The sequence below is a fragment of the Amphiura filiformis genome, chromosome 10 (genome assembly GCF_039555335.1).
Source record: "Amphiura filiformis chromosome 10, Afil_fr2py, whole genome shotgun sequence".
Lineage (NCBI taxonomy): Eukaryota > Metazoa > Echinodermata > Ophiuroidea > Amphilepidida > Amphiuridae > Amphiura > Amphiura filiformis.
Genome location: NC_092637.1, coordinates 63,952,952 through 63,971,660, shown reverse-complemented (window position 1 = coordinate 63,971,660; position 18,709 = coordinate 63,952,952). Strand labels below are relative to the sequence as shown.

Here is an 18,709-nt window from a genome sequence, read left to right as displayed (position 1 = left end):
GGCCAGCCCCCCGGGGGTAAAGCAGGGGGCGGCCAAAATGAAGGGGCGGCGGAAGAAGAAGGGCGGCAAAAACAGTGGCGACAAAAACGAAGGGGGCGGCAAAAGAATTAGTAAATAAAAAAGGGCGGAAAAATTTGATAAAGCATAAAAAAAAGCGCCTGAAACCTTTTTTTTTTTTTTTTTTTGCTCTTCACTTTTCAAACGACCGAGAAAAAATTGGGTCAACCTTTTCGGGCTGTTGAGGAAGGGCGGCGCAAAATTGAATTTTCTTCAGCCCCCCGGGGTTGGGGTGGCCACGGTACGCCACTGCTATTGAGCATTACCCTGGAATTATGGACACTTTTGGGCCTCGTAACTGTTAAATTGTTGATCTAAAGTACACCATAATACACTTTGTTGACACAAAATATTGTTAAAAGAGATTCCACCAAGGTTTTGATAAAAACAAATAATCAAATAATGATAGATGAATTAGAAGAATGCGATGAAGTATGCATGGCGCGCGCCGAGGGCGCGAAGCCCTTAACGTTTGTGGTCCAGTGGCCCGCCATAGATTAGGACCCCTGGTATGGTCCAGGTACAATGCCTTTGGTAGGGGTTGGAGCCCCATGATCTGGTGAGTTTTTAGGCTCTATAGAACTAAAAATCACCAATTTCAGACAATTATTTGCGACACAATCAAGGACATATTGACCATATTGGTTCCTGCAGAATATCATATCATGTTATATAGCAGATGGTGCAAGGATTATTAAAAAACATAATAATAATATATATATTTTTAAATATATTTTTTACAAGATTGTTTTAATTTGGGGATATGGGGAACCCGTGGACCTTTTATGAAGGTTTAGGATCTTTAAAGTTTATTTGAAATGCAATGGGTTATTTATGTCTTTCTACTATATGATTGGGAAATGATGTAAACACAAAAACAAATTATAGTTTAACGCACTAAAGATAACAAATTGTAAACATTTCATATTTTTTTTTTTTTTTTTTTTTTTTCTTTTTTTTTCAAATTAACTATGAAGATCCTAGAACATTATGTCCACGGATGATTGATCAACATCCCAGAATCTCCCGTCTGAAGGGGTAGTGTGTGTCCGTTTCACATGTCCTGAGTTCCACCCGTAAAATACTGGTATAGATAGGCTCGTCAAACATAATATAAACATGGGTGTGTCCGTCCTTACTGGCTTGGAAAATCTGAAAGGAAACACAAATGATAGTTAAGTTACGTATAAAGGATTGTGCAATTAATAACCTGTTGGTTGCAGTTAAACCCACACCAATATTCTTTTTACGCTCACATAAGCGACCCTACCTGATTAAGTCGGTCAACATGATCAACGCTCGGTTGTCAAAACTCCGAGCAAATTTTGTGTCCGACCCATATTAATAATCTGTGGTCAGACATGTCAGACCAGAAGTTCCATCTCATAGAATTTTGGGAACTAATTATGCGCAGTCTTGTCCAACTAAACCAATGTGGCGTATTTATTTGTATATAGAACATTCAGCTCGCGATCTTGTCACTAAAGTCACGCGAGTATTTTCTTGACTTCGGCTCATGTAGGCTGTGATTTTCAGTCCACATCCCGATGACCGTACGCAAAAAGAATGAAGGATCCAGTCTACAATAAATAAGAGCACTTGGAAGACGTCGAACGGTTCAGTCTACCACCTTATCCCTGGTAAATTAGAACTTAGCATTTGATTAGGTTTACTGCAAAATTAAGGTGAACGGTATAAAGTTTTACCAAGATGGTTTACACAAGTGTAAAAATGTATGTGTATGCCTTTTTTACACTCCCGTCCGCTGGCTTAGAATTGGATAATTATTTTTGTTTTTATATTGTGGGTCGTGAGAGTTGGAGTGTTGTGCCTGTGGGCACTGCGAACGGAAAACTGCATACTCATGATATGGGATTTTAATAATTAGATTTAATAATGTAATAAGTAGATTACTGTACCTTTTGTTGCCCTTGTTCATCGTTGATATTCACGAGAGTACCAGATCCAGGCGGCATCTCATAACTTATCGATAAAGTTTTGACCCAACTTCCCCAACCTTAAAGACATAAATAGAGCTTACGGTTACCGAAGAGCTCTTTTAGTTGTCAGACTGCGTATTTGTGTGCAAATTACCAAATCACGTGCAAATTGATCACGTATTTTCAGAACACCCAGAGCCCATCCTACCACCCTAAATGACACTGTAGGACACGATGCACATAGAAAGCCGAGTGACGGCTAACGACCAATGGCGCGCGTACCCGAGGGGGGGGGGGGAGGGCACCTTAATATGAAATGGATATAGGTGTAGGGCTGACACTTTCACACCAAGGGGCATTCGGTGAGAGCAAAATGTAAAAAATATTGTGTTATAGTGCGAAAGCATGATTTTGGGCATTTGGTGAGAGCAAAATGTAAAAAATATGGGGTCATTCGGTGATAACATGACTTTTTTAATGGAGCCTTTGGGTGAGAGCCGAAACAGTGCCACAGAAACCTTGAACATTGAATTTCTAGTTCGAATTGGCTTCAAATGTAATGATTTAAAAAAAAGTAACAAAATCAATAATAAATGAAAGTTGCTGTTCAAATTGAAAAAATAAGTGTCTTTGGATGACAGATGAAATGGAAAAATAGGGGGTCTTCGGGTGACAAAGCATGGGATTTGTCCCCTCAGCATTGGAAATTTCAAAATGAAGGTGCAATAAAATCCAAGCCGATTTCTCTATATGGCCAGCTGAACACTGGACTCAGCGGCTCAGTGTATATGTATGGGAATTTGTGTAATGGCCTGAGTCACATGCTAATGACCGCACTGACCTTGAACAATGATTCCAGTTAACGTGTAGTTATACAACAGGTCAATTTTGATCCATCGGTTGCGATCATTTAGAGCAGGTTTCCATCTTTCATTATAGTTCAATCTTCCATATCTGAGGAAAATGAAAAGGAGCTGCTTCAGAAATTGTAGATACGTCCAATGATGCAGCTTTATGCACCCCAATACATTTGTACATTCATTGAATGACCTTTGGTGATTTGGGTACAAAAACTCATACTCTGCAACTTGAGGTCAAATTTTGCACTATGATTATGTAATTGAGGTTATTGGACGATGCCATTGGGATGAAGCTATTATAGTCCATCATTATAGCTTATCTCTTTTAATGTTTGACCTGCTGCCACGTAACGAGCGTAAAGGCGCAATTTGGTGGTTTCGAGACGTCCTTGGTGTTCGAAGCACACGCAACTGTACAAGCCCAAGGTATGTCTGTATGTCCTTTGTGAATGGAGACACAATGGGCCATTCACGAAGGACATACTACTGACTTGACATGGTGATCGTGTGAATTATGAAAATAATAGACAGCTGAAAATAACACTGTTGCTTATAAAGGTTCGGTGCTTTATGCCAATTTAATACACACCTATGACGTCGCGCTATTGTTTTAGCGCTCCATTATTTTCCACGAATGGAGCGATGATTACAATAACACGCCATTCGTAATGCCTTTCTCTTTTTTCTGAGACCAAATACTTCTCAGGGAAAGAGTAGTGGCATTACGAATGTAGTGTTAATAACAATTGCACTTTCGAAAAGCAAGTATTTGCGAAAAGTGCAGTATTGTTATCATCACTTCATTCATGCAAAACAATGATACGAAAAACAACAAGACAATGATTTTCATTAATACAATAAATTAAGGAAGCGGATAGCAATATTTTTATATTGTTACGGGACCTGAAAGCACTTCAGACATATCGAATTGCATAAGGAATGTCCTTCTGATATCAAATAATTTTGATTTTGTGAAATTCGCGATACCAGTAATACACATTTTATAGCAAATTATTAGTCCTCGAAGTAAACTTTATAAATCTAATGACACGTAATTAAACTGTATGCAGCTGGGATGAAAAGCCGACCATCAATTGAAAATTTTGAACTTTTATATTGAACATAAACATTTTTCCAAAAAGACCTACATTTTGTTTTAGTGTTTTGAGCTATTATCTTCAATAATGAAGGTCAAAATTTTCATATGATGGACGTATGCTGTTCACCCAAACTTCATACTCTTTAAGTGCATATCGTTAGATTTATACAATTACTTTGAGGACTTTTAAATTTCAAAACTATAAAATTTTAATAATTTGCCATAAAATGTGTATTATATCGCGAATTTAAAAAAAATCAAAATTTAGGACATTCCTCATATTCAAATTGCAATTCGATGTGTCTGATGTGCTCTCAGGTCAAAAAAAAAATACGTGAAAACGTCGCTATCCGAGCCCTTAAACATAAATTTACAATGCAATCTGTGAAAAGCAAGGCAAGATCATAACGGGCAGGTTAAATTGTTGGCTAAGTTGTAGGCCTACTTATTATGCAAGATATGTTTTTAGCCTCACTTTGGAAAATACTTATTTTAGGCTTCATTTATTAGACCCGTATACTTTTAATATTTTGACCTTTCTTTCCACGCTCAATTTAGGTAAAAAAGGGAAGTTAAACATGTTACTGCTTTTATAACATTTTTTCTTCTTTATATTTTTATACTACGTTTTCAGTGTCTTACTCCCTATCCAGAAAAATACAGAACTAATTTTTTTGAATATAAAAAAAATATTGTCATGTTTTGCCAAATGAAACATAGCTAAATCCTAATCCTTTAGCTAGTCCTAACTGGCAATAAAAGTCAAATTTCAATATTTGGTCAATTTGAGGTAAAATGGTCCCAAAACATGCAATTTTGCATGTTTTCTTACAATTGTAGTGACAAAATTGTAAGACTTGGCACAAGTCTAAGCATTCAAAATCTTGAGTATAGGCTAAGAGTTGCTCATGATTTTAATATCACATGTCATTTTTGCTAATTGGATATTAAAAAGATTGGAAAATGTGTTTTCCAAATTATTAGAATGCATGAACTTGAAATTAGTCTTTGTTCAAGTCTTTGGGCCTGACTGTCACAGAATACGAAAAAGGTCGAAAAACATCCTAAAAATGTTTTTCGCCCTTATTTCCAAAAATTGACCTAATATTATAATTTGACTTTCATTGCCAGTTAGGACTACAACCTAAAGGATTAGGATTAAGCTATGTTTCATTTGGCAAAACTGGATAATATATTTTTAATCCAAAAAAATTATATGTATTTTTCTGGAATAGGGAGTAGGTCCTACGTAGGCCCCCTATAATTTGTTATTTGGGCAACATATTGCTACATTCTGTACCTATATGCATTTAGGCTTATGAATCTGTTTATTTTTTAATTGTTTGCTTTGGGCATGTTTAATAATGATAAAAGCCACAGTAGGCCTATTTTCTGTATAATTTTTATTTGGCTTTCGTACAAGCTGCATTTTGTTTCATCTGACGGTATTTTGGCATGCTTGAATATCGATCAGCATGATCAGTAGGCCTATCCGATAATTAATTTTATAATGTTACGGATACTCCATGGGTCTGGAAGTTGAGGTCGGAGCTTTTATTTCGCGTCGAAGGCGGCGAAGTTTTCTTCTTTGGGGGGGGTGGTTGTTGTTGGTGGTGGTGTGGGTTTTTTTTGCCCTCGAAGTACAGGGACATGAAGGTAAAATGGTTTTTAATACATATAGGGACAACCCAGTTGTAGTAACTACAAATTTCGAACGTTTGAGGACTTTTAAACTCTAAACACTAACAATGTTTAATATTTAAACATGGCGTTTAAGAAATCGTTTATATCGTCAGTGTTTATAACACTTTGATGTGTGTAAGTGACTTTAGAGTACGATTATTTGAAAAGGGAATGAAAGTGTTAGGTTTTATTTTGGATTTGTAAGGGGGACTGGAAGTTGAAGTCTGGGCTTTTATTTCGCGGCGAGGGCGGCGAAGGTTTTTTAACCGCCGAAGTTCAGGGACATGTAGGCCTAGGTAAAATGGGTTATAATAGGGCCAACCAAATAAAACAAAGTTTACACATTTACAATTCTCTTACCTTTCTTCGGCCAAAAGAAGAATCATGCCTGATTTAAGTCCTTAATTGTGAGAATCAACGATTATATCCTCGGAATAGTTCCATCATTACAATTACTCAAATTCAACGGAGCTAAAAAAATAGTGTTCACAACTGCATGGTTGCTCAGGTATAGCGGCAGGTCTAGCTTTCTTGAGGTACACTACTGTTATGACCATTTTGCCAATTTTCCTTATTATGCAAAATAGAGACCTCAACGCAGCTACTTCAATAGTTAACACATTAGAAGTGGGCATAAAGACCTATTGATGGTCTAATCACTTGAATGATTTGGCAAATCTACGTTTATTTAATTTGTGTAACAAACATTTTAAATCTTTATAATTCAAGAGGGTGGTTACGGATGATTTGAACTAAACACCTGGATCGTGATGGGTAATTCTATAGAAATTTTACCTAAAGCTAAGTCAATGTAGGCTATTTTTCAATCGTACCTGCACAATCATTGTTATTATTACGGTATCAATGTGCAATTGATCAATTTGTAAATGAGCAACCTATTTCTATAACACTCCATTCGTGGAAAATAATAGAGCGCTAAAACAATAGCGCGACGTCATAGATGTGTATTAAGTCGGTTAATGGCCGCGGATTAGAACGTGAGTGAATAAGAATGGCCTGGGCGCTTCGCGCCGCGGCCATTCTTATTCACTCACGTTCTAATCCTTGGCCATTAACCTATACATAATAGTGGCTTATAATAATATTCGGATTGGTTTGATTGAATCACGTCGTAAAACATCTTTATCTCATTGATATTTCATTAAGAAGCCGTGTACTGTGCAAACAGTGCTTTGTCTTAGACTTTTCAAAGACTCAACTGAAAAGCTATCCGACCACCTTAATCTCTGTCGGGAAACATCAAGTTCACATACGAAGAGGAAGTTGAAGTAAAGATAGCCTTCTTAGACACGCTCATTGTCAGGAAAGATGGCTCTTATTCGCAATATCATGAATATTATTAGTTTAACCCTAGAAAATACATACGCAGACCAATACTCATAACAACATCCTTACATCAGAAGCTTTTTCCGTACACTACTCGATATAATACAGAACATAGTTACAGAAAAGGAAGTTAAGAGAGAGGACAAAGAAGAATCAAGAAAGCGCTAACAAATTGCGATTATCCCAGATGGTCATTTGTCAAAAGGTATGTTACTTTTACCATACACAGCAGTACTTTCGGACAAACTGCTACGAATTTGCTGGGGGTACCGTATTACCAAGGGATGTGACAAAACTTACGTTGGTATGAACATTCGGAACAAGATTGAAAGAACACCAGAAATATGCGGAAAAAGAAAAGAAGTTACACCAGGGCCAAAAGAAACGATTCTCTAACAGAGCAAAACAAATCCACCATAACAGACCCATTGCGCAAGAAACCATGTTATCGACTGGGAGTGGGCAAAGATAATAGACAAAGACTCGAATTAATTTACTAGAAATATACGTGAAGCCATGTGGATCAGGAGAAAGGGCGACAAATCCCTGATGAATCGAAACATAGGGATATATTCTCTGATCATGTCTACGACTCGCTGCTTAAGCAATCACCAAACGGTAGGTATGAGACAACCAAGTTCAATGGGGGGTGGGGTGGGGGCGGGGTGGGTGGGGGTGCAGTCAGCCTGTGATCAAGATGGTATAATAAATATATAAAAAATTTCGGATTTTATATAGCGCCTTTTTCCAGCTAGATCTTGAAGGATTCAAAGCGCTGTAATTTCGCTGCCATGGTGAATCATCACAATCAGATCGCATCATCTAGGCTAGTTGCAGCCGAACCTGGCGCAGACCTATCCACACTTCGATTGTAACATGCAGCTCCCCAAATTCCATTGGATGAAGGAAGTTTTTGATAACCAAACAACTAATCACCGATTTTTTGAAAGCAGGAGGAAACCGGAGATACCGGGGAAAACCTGCGAGAGTGAGTATGAAATCGGGATAAACCAAATGCCCATAGAGTCCTTGGGCACGGCCGGGGCTCGAACCCGGGACCTCAGTGGTGCAAGGCGAGAGAAACTGCCGCTGCGCCAACTCGCTCTCCCGTATAACCGGTCATCAAAAGTGAGTAAAAACAGTAGGAGTAAAGTAGGTAATGAGGCTACGCATCCTACACAAAAACAGATAAACACAATGGGGAAAGATTGGTCACTACAAGAGGAAACTGAATATAACTATTAAGAACGAAAGAACAGTTTACCAACTCAATGTGTTACAACTTTTAAACCAGACTACCGACACATAACCCAATTTATTCGAATCCCTTGCCGGCACATTCCCTTCCTTTTTTTTAAAGTTACTTTGGGTTGGTAAACTGTTATTTCCTTCTTCGTACAAAGAATGTTTAAAGTCCAAACACTGTTTAACAGTGTGTATACCGGCTCTTTAAAAAAAAAAATTCAAAAGGAGCGAGCGAAAAAGTGCCGCGAAATTCCTGCATGATCATCAGGATTGTAAAAAGGGGTTTACCTTCGATCATAGACATACCTTGGAAGGCAGCATCCAGCCACCTCGGAGCTAATTGTCGACACCGTAATTTGGCTGTTAGCGATGTCACCACTCTCCATGCCAAGAGGCGACTTGCACTCTGTTCATAAGCAGAATTCAATTGTTTAATATAATGTCTATTGGATAAAATATAAGTCATCGCCTGATAAGTTCATTGAAACGTTCAGAATGTCAACACTTGAGTGCCATGCAGTGCAATAAACAAATTGGTAACCCATTGCCAAAAATACACATCCAAAACATTGATCCACTTCCATTCTTTCTGCCACTCGTCTGTGAGTCAGGACCATCCTCAACCATTTCATGATTTGAACAAAAGACAATTCCAACGCACGTATGTGTGGCCATATTAATTCTTCAATATCAGTTCGGGCAACTCGCGGACGTCTCTGATATCAAATACTCTTGAAGCGTCATGTCACATAACAGTATCATATTTCAGAGAGGTCTCATAAATCACATACTCCCTAGTTCCAAAACCCAGTCGCAAACGATATTAGTAATTTTGGTGAACGTGCCGGCGCAGTGGGAATAATTTTGTGAGTATGCCTTATCAGGGTTGTAGCTAGCCCAAGTAGAGTGCCCGCTAATTTTACAATCCAATTCAAGAATTAGAGCGCGAGCTCGGGTACTCTTGGGATTTCTTCACTTCAAAACATTTGATTTTGGCCATCCGCAATCCAAGTGTGTTCTGGGACCATTTGTCAGAATTTGCACAGATAGATATAATTTTTGCAGAGGCAGCTATTTTCTAAACATAGGAAAGCTTATTCTAATACACTCAGCTTCGTTCCGATGTGCTGCATCGAGTGCCCAACTGTCAACAAAGCTCGACGTATGTGATATCGTAGACCCTCGTATGTGAAATCACTGACCCGTCTTTGAAATTAGAGACGTCCGTTAATTACTAGTGCCCCCAAACTGATATGGTCAAATTTGGTTAATTTTCATGTAAATATACAATAGGGAAGAATCAACTCGCTAATGCTGGCAACAGTACAGACAAATTTTGAATTGTTGACTCAAAATATTTTTAACCAGGAGTGATTCGGCCCGCCCCCTAAAACGGCAATTCGCTGCTCCCACAGACGCGCCCACGGCACGGGCCTTCTTGCCCTCTAGCTACTAGAACCTATGAAATATACATCATATTATCAATTCAGTCATGTGTTTGAGAGTCTAGCAGTAACAGTTCCTTGTTTGGTGATTAACCAAGCATGAAGGTTCACTGATGTGTACAATCACGAAGGTCAAGGGCATAAAGTATGATCATTTAATTTGTTTTAGCAGGTTCTCGATTCCCCCAACTGACATCATATGTACATTGAGTCACAACAATGAATATGAAAAACAAACAATGGACAATCACGAGCACTCGAAAAAATTAAGATTTATTAGTATGATTAAAAAATAAACAAAAAGAAACAAAGAAGCAAACCTATGATGTCTATAGCAAACGTCCCAATCTCCACATTGCCCGATGGATCGACTGCCGTGTATGTCACCAGTGTAACCCCGAGAGGAAACATGTCACCTGTACCATGACTTGACGTCAGTGTTACAACTCCAGAATTGTCTGTAGCGTTTGGTTCTGTCCAGGTTATTGGTTCATTCGGGTGTCCACTTAACTTTGTTATGTTATCAGGCATGCCAAATAGTCTCGGATTCTCAATATCTATCACAAAATCAACAGAATGATGAACAATATCCTAGTATGCATATTACACAAAATAGCTGCAAAATAATAATGATCCCTTATGAGTAGACCTGTGTTTATATTTTCAGACCATCCCTCCCCAGACGCCAAATCTAGGTATTTTTTTTGGATGGGAGTTGTTCTGTTCTCTCAAATACTCTTGGAATGAAACGTGCATTGGAAGATTTGCATTGGACTTGCAAGTTTGGAGGTCTTGTGGTTCTTAATGCTCTGCATGCTAGCCATGCACTTCAACGGAAAAAGGTCAAGTTTTGAAATATTTTCTAAAAATATCAAGAGCTATCTTAAGAACTACTAAACCAATACCAGGCTTGTTTGTACTCATTTTAATGCATTTTTTCATGCTGATTCCAAATATGATCATAAAAATTTACAGTTCTGAAATATTTTGAATTTTGAAATTTTTTGTCGTCTGCAGTCGACACCCGCGTGAAGAGAGTTAAACATAAAGGTTTATAGGGCACGGTGATTTTAAGCCTTGTTTATTACCTATAATTGTTACAAAGAACTCCACAGTTGCCGTGTTACCAGATGGATCAATTGATGTATAAAAAACTCTTGTAGACCCAATATGAAATATTGTTTCTGGCATATGACTCGATGTGCGCGTTTGAGATCCAGAGTCATCCCACACCGAAGGCTCTGTCCAGTTGACAATTGCCGTTGGCGAAAATGGATCTGTGGTTTGTGTTATGTTGGCCGGTACATTCTTGATGATTGGTGCCGATTTATCTAATGCAGATAAACGATAAGATATAAAATATAGGCGCGCGTGTGTGTGGCTTATTGGTTAGAGATCTCGCGTGCATGAGGTCTTGGTTCGATTCTTGAACTTGCTGGGATTTTTATTTGGACAAGAAAGTCTGAATAGGACTTGGAATAGAATTGGACTCGGGTAAATAAACCGAGAATAATTTCGTCCTTCTGTGAGGACGTTAAGCCATCGATATCGTGTACAGAAAGAGTCTTTCTTTCTTTTTTTCTTTTTTTTCGAATATACTTTTCTTCGATTTCGTTGACGAGGTCAACCACGGATCATTATTCTATAAGACAATAAATCAATAAATCCGCTCTCCCCATAGTTCATCTGGTAAAAAGCAGATGAAACACGATAAAAGATAAAAATCGACTTACCACAGAAAAGGGCACGATCCAACAAGGAATCTAATGCGTTCTGATTCCAATTTATAGGATTGGTTAGATGCGATGCATCCTCTGTAAACCACAAATGAGATGACGTTGTATTTCTATCACTTCCATACAAGCAAGACGAATGTCCTCCTAGACCACCTTTCACTTGAACAGTCTTCATTATTGGAGATATAACCCAAGTGCACCAACATCGTTCTTCAGATGTAAGGGACCATTCTAGATCACCACCGTTTGAGGGGTTTGGACGCTTTTGTAACAAACACACGTGACCCAATACTGAGAATAAGAAAAGAACGCGAACAGCGAGAGTGCTATCAGATACGGAAAAAAGAACATTATTATCTGGCGTGACAATAAATTCAAATCATATGAAATTTAAACCAACAGTTGACTACATATTTTCGAATGAAACACAAAATTGTCAAAATATTGACATTTTGAGTTTTTACACCCATTGTGCTTACAGAAAATCACATTTGCTGCGTTACTTTTGTTGGTTACAAATACGCTATCATTGACAGGTCTGTAAACTTAACACATATAGGCATGCTTTATATCTTGACACATAAGGCATGCTTTATATCAGTTCGAAGATTTTAATATCAGCATGACCAGGACTAGTCTAGATTTGTCCACACGTGGGATTTCTATAAGACTTGAGACTCATCAACAACAGGTAATGTCAAATGATTGATGCCGAATTCAGCAGTGAGTCTGGAATTGAAGTTGAACTGGAGTTAAAGCCATATGATAACATTTGCTGAGGAGAACGCCCTCAATGTTTTTTTAAATTCCGGTTTTTACACGATTGTAATGTACTTTAGTCAATAAACATACTCTGCAAACATCTAGAATTTAGGTGCTGTAGTTTTGTCAAAATCCGAGATTTTGAATAAAACGATGGAACCGGCGTTTTATTATTACGATGGAAATATTAATCGAACACTCATGCACAGTACGTACACGGCGTGCGGGATACACATACACACACACCCCGATGATCGTACCGTATTACAACCGCGGGAGTAACATGCATGGGCCCTAGTAGTAAATTCAAATTTTCTATGCTTTACCTTGCTTGTTCGGCTCAAAATTAAAAGAGGACATATCTGACAGTAAAAGCTAACATTTTATGGAAAATAAATACTAATCTTTGTTACAGAAATGTTATAATATGGCTTTAAGTAACAACATTGCCCACTACTTTGACAGGCTTTACCGAGGGCCTACCTGCATAGAATTGCAGGACAATATTAATGACACATGAAGCCAAATAAAAGTGATGACCTACCTGGTAAACATGGTAAAATTAGCAGAACCGACAGTGTATTAATTCCAAATCGATACATATTGAACAATTAGCATGTCTCGCAATGAAACCGTCACAGGCATATTTTCAGTCATTTCTGAAATATGGCGACTAATGGCAATTTACGTACAGTGGAATACTACATAGACGCCTCATTACGAATTAACATGAATATATCAAGTAAATTAATACAAATCTTCCATTTTATTTCAGCAGTATGAAACCAAAATCAATGCATAATTGATTTTAATTGAAATCCCGTCCTTGTACCAATATTTAAGATGAATAAGTAATCATTTTAATTAACTGATAAGTGCTTTTTGTCTCCATGGGCACTGGTCTTTTTTAATAATTATTGTGACGTGCCCTGAATTATTTACTTGATTTTATTTTACTTTACTTTATTTCATGAGAGATAAGAGAAAGAAAAAAAACCAAGAATTTGCGTATTACAACATGTGTTAGGAGAAACCCCTTTGGTACAGTAAACAAACTTAATCAAGAGTTATTACACAGCCGAGAGCTGTGTTTTGTTTCTTACGAGATCGTCTACCTTTCTTCTGTCAACCTTTTCATTTGCTCTAGCACTGACATGCTTGTACCGATTTTGACCTAACTTGGTCACAACCATCATTGACCATGCCCCTACATGTCACATGAAAATTGTGGGGTCAAAGGTCACGCAGGGGTCATAGGGTCAAAACATCGATTTCAGCTAAAATGCATCTTCTCCCACAAATTACGTAGGACAGTGACGCCACTTGCACACATGCATTGTTATTACCCAGTGTCTATGGGGTGTACACAGATTTGGGGTCAAATGTCTTTAAGGTGTCACTTCCGGTATAAATCGAAATATCTTCAAAAAATTTTATTAGCTAAGAAAAACATAGGAGAGTGATGGTATGTTCACACATGAATTGTGTTTACCCAATGTATATGTGGTATTTTTTTTATTTGGGGTCAAAGGTTATTAAGGGGTCACTTCCTGTATAAAACAAAATATCTTCAAAACATTTTATCGGTCAAGAAAAACATAGCACACTGACGGTATATTCACACATGAGTTGATGTCACCTAGTGTACACGTGATATTTTTTACGGCGGGGTCAAAGGTCATTAAGGGGTCAATTTCGATGTCTGACCGAATACTTTCAAAATACTTCTTCAAAGGTTCTTTCGATAGTATTGATCAACTTTCTATAATAGTATCAATAGCGCCTTTTTTGTCAGTAAATACACATGATTTTCAAGTTACTTTTCACGTCAAAAGTGGACACTTGGTATATGGAAGAGATTGATATATTTTTTGGAGGAAATTTTGCTTCAAATTCCTTGTAATTTGACCGAAAACCACCGATAGTGACTGGCTCGTTGTGGCGGGTAGTACAAACAACACTACAGTACGTTCTTCAAGGCCGTCCTATACAAAGCACGTATTCATCAGATAGTACCGGTGAGATCGTTTTAATTTTTATCTCTCTATACCAATCCATGTTATTTGCAATACCAATCGTCTACCAATCCATGTTAAGATACACCCGTGAATGGCTCAACCAATTCTTGGAGTATTATAGTCTTCTAAAAAGCACGTTTTCAACATTTTGTAATTTTGTATAGCAGTTCCTAATACATCATTGGAAGGATCACAAATTTACAACACTGCGTTGTGTTAGCCTCACTGGGCATACTAGCCTTTTGGTTGTCATCTACCCAAGATACTACGTACCATAATAATAATAATAATAATAATAATAATAATAATAATAATGCATTTATAATGCGCCATCTATCTAGACAACCTATTCCGAGGCGCAAACATTGAACAATTAAAATTAACACACAATTATAAAAACAGTCACATATAGAAGTCAATTGTCATAAGCAATCTTAAACAGATGAGTTTTTTAAAGTCTTTTTTAAAATATCAAGTGAATCACAAATACGCAGATTTAAAGGAAGCAAGTTCCAAAGTGCAGGTGCACAAGCATAGAAGGCCCGGTCGCCAAATGATGAAGAAGTCCGTGGAACTGAAAGAAGACATTTATCCGATGATCTAAGGTTACGTGATGGAATATAAAATTGATAAGTTCACTGATATAAGAAGGTGCCATGTCATGGAGCGCTTTCCAGGTGAGAAGAAGGAGTTTGAAATGAATGCGATACCGAATTGGTAACCAATGCAGACGTTTTAAGACGGGTGAAATATGGTCAAATTTCCTAGTCCTTGTGAGCATGCGTGCAGCAGCATTTTGAGCCAGTTGAAGTTTATTGAGTTGTCGTTCAGTGATTCCATATAATAAAGCATTTCCATTGTCAAGACGTGATGTGACTAAAGCGTGGACAAGTGTTGCAGCAGTATCATAATCAAGCACTTTGCGAATTTCATTAATGTTTCTAATCTGAAAATAAGTTGATTTGCACACATTTTTGATGTGGTCGTCCATTGAGAGAATGTTGTCAAATATAATTCCTAGATTGCGAGTATTAGTAGAACCTTGAATGTTGGCAGAATCAATTTGAAGAGAGTTGGAGCGAAGTTTTGATTGATTATATTTGGAGGTGATAATAAGAAGTTCAGTTTTGTCATCATTTAATTTCAATTTATTTACAGTCATCCATGATTTAATGTCCTTGATACATAATTCAATTTGCGAACGTGAAGAAAATTCATCTGATGCACTATCTAAATCAAAAGATAAATAAAGCTGTGTATCGTCGGCGTACATGTGAACTTGTAATCCATGCTTACGGGCGATGTTAGCAATTGGAGACGAGTAAATGGTGAAGAATTGAGGTCCTAATACAGATCCTTGGGGGACACCGAAAAGGAGTGGAATGAATGATGACAAACAACCATTGATGTTGACAGCCTGCAAACGGGTCCATTCAAGTGCACTACCTCTAATACCAAAAGAGGAGAGACGCGACAGAAGGACACCATGGTCTATGGTGTCGAAGGCAGCAGATAGATCAAGTAATACCAAAAGTACACCACGTTTTTTATCCAAATTACATAATATGTCATTTTGTTCACAGTAAGATGATCAGCTATACGAGATGATAACTGTAGTTATTTGAACAAACAATCATGGCATCACCAACAAACAATGAACGGAAATCACAGTGACTTGAACTTGTATGGATGTCAACAAAATATGAACAAAAACTGTACTCTTTTGTACTTGAACAGCAAATTGCTGTGTAGTAGTAGTACTAAGAACCATGTGAAGTTACCAATGATGTATTTGTCAACTATATCCGGCCCTCTTTACATCATCAATCAGCGTATAGAAATGTTTCCTCATGTAAGGAACAAATATAGGCCTACATGTATAGATTCAAATCTAGAGTTTTTGCAGCATTCGCTGATCAATTGCCTCTCCACATTATGTCCAAGTTTCATCAATCAAAGGCCAAGTCTTTGTATTATATCCATGTCCATACCACTGAAGAGCTTAAATTCCAGATTCGTTAATTGGAATTTGCAAAGCAATCAGAAACCTGTGATAAAGCGAATCTTCTTGATGTTGTTTCTGATGATATCTGGTGATATACAATGCAATCCAGGACCTAATACTCCTCAATGCTCAATATGTTCGAGCAATATCGAGTCTGAAAATTCATTATTGCAATGTTATGAGTGCTATAAATGGACTCATGCTAATTGCGAAGGAGGAGTCTTTCTCACCAATCAATCCCTAACAGGTAAAATGACTTATTGGGAGTGTCCAGCCTGCTGTCTCCCAAATGTCTCAAACTCCTTATTTACTATTTCTGACTTTGAACTGTCAAATGTGTTTTCAAACTTAGATGATTCAATGGATAGCTCCAGTATATTCATAGCGGACGAGATATTAACATCTAGCCCTAAACCACCAAATGCTAGAGCTAAAAAAAGATCAAGGTACAAACACAAAACCAAAATCTATCAAAGTAATGTTGGTTAATTGCAGAAGTCTTAAGAGCGAAAGAAAGCAACATGATTTCTTAGATCTTGTTGAAACCCACAGGCCTGATGTAATATGTGGGCAGGAGTCTCACGTTGATGCTTCGTTTTCCTCTTCTGAAGTATTTCCATCGGGTTACACTATCTCGCGTAAAGATGTGCATGGTGGGGGTGTTTTTGTAGCAATTACAGATCAGCTCGTATCAACAACCGAATATTCCCTTGATTCCAAAAGTGAAACCATTTGGTGTAAAATCAGTGTAGTTGGAAGTAAACCAATGTATATAGGTTCTTTTTATAGGCCAACTAATGACAGACTTGAGCCCTTAAATGAGCTTAATGAATCTCTTAGCAAGTTATCACAAAATGGTGGTCTGCCAAATGTAATTCTTGCGGGTGATTTAAATTGTCCCAGCATAGACTGGGATGATCATATTGTATTACCTAATCCTCAATATGGCTATGCTGTCAATAGGTTGTTGCTAGATACAGTGAACGATCATGGATTACATCAACATGTTCATAAACCGACTCGCTTAGATAATATATTGGATCTTCTATTTACCACTAACCCTGATCTTGTGGAAAAAGTAACTGTCTCCCCTGGTATGAGTGATCACTCTGTTGTAACAGCCACAGTTAATATCAAGGCTAAGTTAAGCAGGAAACATCCTCGTAAATTTTTCATTTTTAGGAAAATGAACGTCGAAGGTATCAAGAACGATGCAAAGGTTTTTCAGGATAGTTTTTTACAATCTGCGTCTGAAAATACACGTCCTGCCAGTGACAATTGGGTGCTGTTCAAATCACATATCAATGAGTTGCTAACTACTCATGTGCCTCAGACAGTAGTTAAGCAGAGATGGGATGTTCCCTGGACGACGCAACCAATTCGTAGACTTATCCGTAAAAAGAAAAGGGTATACAATGCATATAAGAGTAATAAAAACAGCCAAACTTGGGAGAAGTTCACAAAGCTTAGAAAGACCGTGCAGACAGAATTAAAGCATTCCAAAAATGATTATTTAATGGGTCTTCTTGAAGACAACAATCAAGAAAACTCAAAACCATCTGTCAACAAAAAAATTCTGGGGACATGTAAAAAACCTTATATTATTATCCACCTTCCAACACGGATTCAGAGCACAGCACTCTTGTGAGTCACAACTTGTCATCACTGTGGAAGACTTGGCTAAAAATCTTGACAGCAAACTCCAAACTGACATGTTAATATTAGACTTCCAAAAAGCTTTTGACACCGTTCCCCACCACCGATTGATCCAGAAACTTGATTTTTATGGTATACGTGGCACCATCTTGAATTGGATTAAAAAATGGCTAACGACCCGAACACAACGGGTCGTTGTGGATGGAGAATGTTCAATACCAACTTCCGTCAAGTCTGGTGTACCTCAGGGAACGGTGTTGGGACCTTTGATGTTTTTAATTTACATTAATGATATAGCAAACAACCTTGATAGTTCCACGCAAATACGCCTCTTTGCAGACGACTGCTTGTTGTATAGGTCAATAACATCTGAGTATGACTCACTGGCCCTGCAGAAAGATCTTAATTCACTTGTTGAATGGTCTGACAAGTGGCAAATGTCATTTAATACACGTAAATGTAAGACATTGCGAGTAACTACAAAGAAAAATCCTATCATTTATACATAGCATGGGCACTGATAACCTGGAAATCGTATCTCATCACCCATATCTGGGGGTTGAAATCAGTAGTATCATATCAACAATATTACTGTTAAAGCCAACAATGCTCTATGGTTTATTCGCAGAAATCTCTGGAGGTGCCCAAAGTACGTAAAACAGCCAATGTACTTCGCATTGGTAAGACCGCACCTTGAGTTTGCTTGCGCTGTATGGGACCCCCATAATGTGTCCGACATCCAACGATTTGAGGCAATACAGCGCAGGGCAGCTCGGTTTGTATCCAACAATTACCGGAGAACCGAGGGTACGGTCACTAGTATCCTTCAAAATCTGGAGTGGCCTTCCCTTGAGCA

The 18,709-nt window shown here is 37.9% G+C and overlaps 2 protein-coding genes across 2 annotated transcripts; one reads left to right on the top strand and one right to left on the bottom strand.

Annotated features, from left to right (window-relative positions):
• Positions 1-1,043: 1,043 nt before the first annotated feature.
• LOC140162358 (uncharacterized) lies at positions 1,044-12,887 on the bottom strand. The gene is made up of 8 exons (XM_072185570.1): positions 12,719-12,887; positions 11,410-11,703; positions 10,765-11,007; positions 9,997-10,233; positions 8,538-8,637; positions 2,839-2,951; positions 1,977-2,074; positions 1,044-1,209 (listed from the first exon to the last, which is right to left on the bottom strand). The coding sequence occupies exons 1-8, from the start codon at positions 12,774-12,776 to the stop codon at positions 1,066-1,068; spliced, it is 1,287 nt and encodes a 428-aa protein (XP_072041671.1). The 5' UTR covers positions 12,777-12,887; the 3' UTR covers positions 1,044-1,065.
• A 3,788-nt stretch (positions 12,888-16,675) lies between these two features.
• On the top strand, positions 16,676-17,845 carry LOC140162041 (uncharacterized). Its single transcript, XM_072185331.1, has one exon. The coding sequence runs from the start codon at positions 16,676-16,678 to the stop codon at positions 17,843-17,845; it is 1,170 nt and encodes a 389-aa protein (XP_072041432.1).
• Positions 17,846-18,709: the final 864 nt, after the last annotated feature.

Bases quoted from the DNA above. Each gene is read 5' to 3' on its own strand.
- LOC140162358 (XM_072185570.1), bottom strand. From the start codon at position 12,776: ATGTATCGATTTGGAATTAATACACTGTCGGTTCTGCTAATTTTACCA. The intron at 2,952-8,537 runs GTATGTCTATGA...CATTTTCCTCAG, and splicing joins GCTGGATGCTGCCTTCCAAG to ATATGGAAGATTGAACTATA. The intron at 2,075-2,838 runs GTCAGTGCGGTC...TATGTCTTTAAG, and splicing joins AACTGGAATCATTGTTCAAG to GTTGGGGAAGTTGGGTCAAA.
- LOC140162041 (XM_072185331.1), top strand. From the start codon at position 16,676: ATGTTGGTTAATTGCAGAAGTCTTAAGAGCGAAAGAAAGCAACATGAT.